The sequence below is a fragment of the Rhynchophorus ferrugineus genome, unplaced genomic scaffold (assembly GCF_030347505.1).
Source record: "Rhynchophorus ferrugineus isolate W39M unplaced genomic scaffold, kcgeb_rfMv2 rfM2, whole genome shotgun sequence".
Lineage (NCBI taxonomy): Eukaryota > Metazoa > Arthropoda > Insecta > Coleoptera > Curculionidae > Rhynchophorus > Rhynchophorus ferrugineus.
In genome coordinates, this window is record NW_027472581.1 from 69,886,315 (window position 1) to 69,891,485 (window position 5,171).

Sequence of the window (5,171 nt, forward strand, 5' to 3'; positions counted from 1 at the left end):
ATACAGACGCCATAACCTTGTCAGCCGACTGTTGCGTTTTCCCAAGCTTTGGTTCATCGTGTGCAGTCCAGCCGGATGACTGTCGATTGAACTTCGGAGTAAAATGATGGAGCCATGTTTCATCCATTGTCACATATCGACGCACAAACACTCGCTTATTACACTTGATTATCTTCACACACTGCTCCGAATCATCAAGTCGTCGTTGTTTTTGGTCAAGAGTGAGCTCGCGCGGCACAGAGCTTTCTCATATCCAAATATTCGTGAATGATATGATGTACACGTTCAGTTGATATCTTTAGAGTTTCTGCTATTTCATTCAATTTCAATTTATGGTCATTCAAATTTATATTGTGAATTTTTTAAAGGTTTTCGTCGGTAACAACCTCTTTTGGCGTCCACTGGCTTCACCGTCTTCGGTGCTCATTTCACCACGTCTAAACTTAGCGTACCAATCATTGATGGTTGACTTTCCTAGGGCAGTGTCCGGAAACTCGGCATTAAGCCAAGTTTTTGCTTCAACTATATCTTTCCCTTCAAAAAGTAATATTTTATCAACACTTAAAATTCTTTTTTATTCATTTTTTTCACAATAACAAAAGTTGCTTCACTCAAGATGCACAAATTAATGATCCGACTGCTGTCAAATTTATACACGCATCTTTTGAGGGTTAGGGCTTACTAAAAAATATACGGATTTAATTCTAGTAGCCACCTATGCGTCAGGCCGGCGACTTTTCAATTGACTTGTTAGACACACAGCATGTCAACAACACTCTACGAATCGAAGTATTGTAGCTGTTTTAAAAGCAAATGATAGCTTAACACTATTTTCCCACACCCTCTAAGTTCAAGTCTAATCAAAGTACGATATAGGGATTAATTAAATAATAGATTTAAACAAAATATCTTAGGCCCAACAATATTTATTAAACGATAGTTAACAATATGTATTACAACAAATATAACAAGAACCTTTCCCTTTGCAATATTACAGAAGTTTATCTTCCTGGTAATAAACCTAATTGTCCAGCAACACCAACATATCCCGCAACAACTCCCAAATTCTCTTTAGCTCTATCGCGTACCCTTTTCACAGCTTTTTCCTAAATAGACAACCAATTTACTCAACCACATGTTGTAACACATTAAAAAATAAATCAATGGCAGAACTTACCACTTTCTTTAAATGCTTCTTTAACCAATGGTGTTTCGCCTCAACTGTGTTATTAAACATCGCAATTACAAATAAAATCACCAAGAAAATAATAAAAATCCTCATTACAGTGCAGTTGCAGAAATATACGACAATTGTAATAACATATATCAAATTAAATCGCAATTCTATATTATAAGACATTCAGTATTATTTACTTTTAATAACGCAAATGAATCAATATAAATAAACAACTTAACGTAAGTAAATAAAATGTGCAATTCAGAAAACACTTACAACACTATACAATTTAAAATCAAAAACACAACATTCGCAAGTATCAATGACGCAACTAAAAAAGTTTATATATAATGAAAATATAATTAATTATCTATCGAGGCTATCTAAATTTAAATCATTGGGATTCATTGCTTCTGATAGTCGCAATGGTGCTTCATCTGTTGCGCTGCAGAAACCAAAATCACCTACGTGACACACAGCTGCTAACAGTGGAATAACTGTCTTCACAACTTCGCAGATCTTATCCAAGGCTTGAGAAATTTTATTGGCATGAGAACCCATAACGTTACCAATCTTTGAAGCTACTTGACCAAATTTCAATAGTTGTTTTCTCTAAAATAAAAAAAAAAATATATGTGTAAAAAATGAAATGAAAAATGTTCAGTATCTATATTTATGTAGATTTTTTATAAGAAATTATTGTTAAAGATAACAAAAATATATATTACTTTAAAATACAACATAAGAGCTATATATGACATTATGTATTAGATGCTTGCATTTACTTTGATCAATATCTATTTATGAGAATATATTGAGAAAGAACTATCTATATAAAACACTATTGAATTGGATAGCGTTGACATTACTCTAGATAAAGTAATAATTTCACATTTATTAGTTACAGTTATTCTAGCATCTATTGCCGAAGCCAATAGATGCTGCTCCATTATATCCTAGCCAGTTTGGTTTCAGTGATTTAAGAGTAACGAGAAAACATACGAAAAACAGCTTGAACTTCCATAAAAGACTATTTTAATATTAAATTGAATTGTAAAATTTATTGAATAAAAACCAAGCCCAAGTTCTCAAAAAACTTTTAGAATGCTAACTAATGAATCAACTACTTCCAGACATTTATAGGCAATCTTAAAGACCCAATTCATTACTTTCTGGCCAAAAAACGAAAAGTTGTGCATAGCGTATTGTGACTGGAGATCAAAAGTAAATCTACTCCGATGATGTCAAGCCCAACAAGTTCTGGGTTAGCGTATGAGAGTCTTCCACATCGCCACCGAAGGAGAGTATACAAAACCTTGTTATACATATGATGAATCAAACGGAATAACACTATCACTACAGATCACTACCGACGTCAGTTGAATAAGTTGAATGACGGATTGTTAAAAAAACAGCAATACAGAGTAACAGATGCAAAGTTATCCTTTTGCATAGCAACACTCAAATGCATGTTACAAGAATTGTGAAGAATACATTAGTGTCGAATGGAAAGTTCTGTTACACCAAGCGTACTCATTAGACATAAAGTCGCGCCTTATGATTATCGCTTGTTCAGGCTTGCTTACCTATTGGTTTGGAACTGACTTCTGAGGAAGTGCGAAGAAGCAGTGGACAACTGAATCGCTGCCAAACCAAGATCGTTCTTTCGACACGATATCGCCATATTGCCGCGAAGATGGAAATACGTTGTAGAACATTTATTGATTAATATATATTGTAAAAGAAATTATTAATAAATCAAAGTTTGATTAAATCTAATTATCCCAAAACTAAGACTAAAGAAACAAATATTTTCACTATTAAATGAATTTATATGGGAAAATGCAAAACGTATAATAGATAGCTTGTTAGTGCTGTGATCATAGTGATCATAATGAAATAGTCGAAATAGTCGTCCTACTAGTGCAATAGCTGCATTTATAGTCTATAAACCTGAAAAGGAACAACCATGTCAGTAATCAGAGGAAATAGAATACTCAAATTCAAATACTCTATAAATTGATTATTCACTAATCTGCCCGTGATTTGGGACCCCCAGTTAACAAAGCTAAGTTTAGTTTGAACAAATTAGTAAAAAAATATTGATTGTGAGAAAAACTACCTTATGAGATATTTATTTAATACATATATATCAATATTTAAGTTTAACCAATAATATTATATCAGATAATTCATGGTGTATAAATACATATTATGATATTAAATATGTGTTACTAATCACAGTTTTTAAAAAATTTTAGAGACATTTTAATTGGCAGAGGTTATCTTTTATATTGCAAAGTTTTGCGATATGAATAATAGTATTTGACAATATTTAACATTTTACAAAGTATTCATAACGTAAGTTAACTCGTTTCTTCACTATTATCCTCGATCTGATAGGTATATATACACCATTTAGTACTTATTTAACATTCAATATTTTTTTACTCCCGTATTCAACGCTTCAAAAACCTTCTACGGTTTTCCGAAATTTATTACGCTCATCATGTATTAAATGTATAAAAATCCAAAACCAAAACTTATGCAGAAGATAACAATTTTACTTATAATAGTATATTTATATATTTTGAAGATTAAAAAAACAAACGACTATGATAAGTACTCAAATCTCGAAAAGCGAAAAGGCAAGTATAAAAAATGATTTAAGTATATTATTTTTAATACAGATAAGCACAAACAAACAAAAAATATAAATAGATGTGTTATTAATAAACAATAAAATTAGAGATAAAATAAAATATTACCATCCATCCAGGCTCATGGGATGATCGGGAAGCATCTTTTGTTGGAACGACAGATGTTGGTGGTTTTTCCGATGGCCATTTTGTTACTATAACATCACTGTGATAATATCCTTCAGGAATTTTCCTAGACAGAACTGATGTAAAATACAGGTAGCCTAGAATAACCCCAAAAACTATACGTAACGTCCTCATCGTGTACTCTCAACAAATGTATTGACGTTGAAATTGGGGCGTTCAGCTCAATGATATCACGGAAAATAGTATCAATTACATATCGTAAATTTAATATCAGTTTAACAAGAACAATAAATAGTTACACTTACATTAATTCAATGTATTCGATATTCGACCTCTGGATATTAAATAGTTTGATCAACATTATGACTGTTATTATTAGAGCCCAATCATAAAAAAAATTACTAACGAATTAAATTAACCAATAAATAACAAAGAGGCATCTCAAAAAGAATCCGATCTTAGGCGGCTTACTGGATCGGATCTTAGTTACTCGCGTAACTCAGATAATTATTATTACATTTTTATATATAAAAAAGACACTATCTGACAAAACTAACTTAACTTTTAACACACTATAGCTACTTATAAGTATTACTATCACAATTTAAGAAAGTTATTAAAGTTTTAGTTATTAAAGTTTTAAAATCAAGTTATTTAAATTGTAGACAGTAGGATGAATGAAGTGCTATGTGTTCCGGACATCACGAGACTAGATCCTGTACCAAAATCCCAGAAGCACCTCCGAAGTGCAGCAACTGCGGTGAAATTCACACCGCAAACTTCACCGGTTGCAGCTGCTGTCCTGCTCCAAGAAAACCAAAAATTCCAAGGTGGCTCCAAAGTAACCAAGGTGGCAGAAAGCCCAAAAACTAGCCAGCGTCACCCAGCGTGCTCCAAATCAAACTCATGTTCCAGCCAATACACCGGACCTTAACTTCCCAATGCAGGCGTTTACTGACCCGCAGGCTTTCCTGCAAGTGATCGACCTGGCTCACCAACTTGCTCGTCTTTTCCCAAATGTCGCCGCCTAAGTGGCAACATTTACCTGTTTCTTTAACTTCCAGCAGCCTTTTAAATCTTCGAAATGGCTGTTCCGAAATATCTTATTCTGATGACATGGAATGCAAACAGCTTACGCGGAAAGCAAACAGAATTGGAAGACGTCATGACATTCTATGACGTCGACATCGTTCTCATCCAGGAAACTT

The 5,171-nt window shown here is 33.0% G+C and overlaps 1 protein-coding gene and 1 long non-coding RNA gene across 2 annotated transcripts; both read right to left on the reverse strand.

Moving 5' to 3' along the window:
- Window positions 1-910: 910 nt before the first annotated feature.
- Window positions 911-1,360, reverse strand: LOC143190287 (uncharacterized). Its single transcript, XR_013004202.1, has 2 exons — window positions 1,178-1,360; window positions 911-1,106 (listed from the first exon to the last, which is right to left on the reverse strand). It is a non-coding gene; the product is annotated as an uncharacterized LOC143190287 (long non-coding RNA).
- On the reverse strand, window positions 911-4,827 carry LOC143190286 (uncharacterized). Its single transcript, XM_076394495.1, has 2 exons — window positions 3,946-4,827; window positions 911-1,789 (listed from the first exon to the last, which is right to left on the reverse strand). Exons 1-2 carry the CDS (start codon window positions 4,135-4,137, stop codon window positions 1,544-1,546), a joined length of 438 nt encoding a protein of 145 aa, XP_076250610.1. The 5' UTR covers window positions 4,138-4,827; the 3' UTR covers window positions 911-1,543.
- Between the last annotated feature and the right edge of the window lie 344 nt (window positions 4,828-5,171).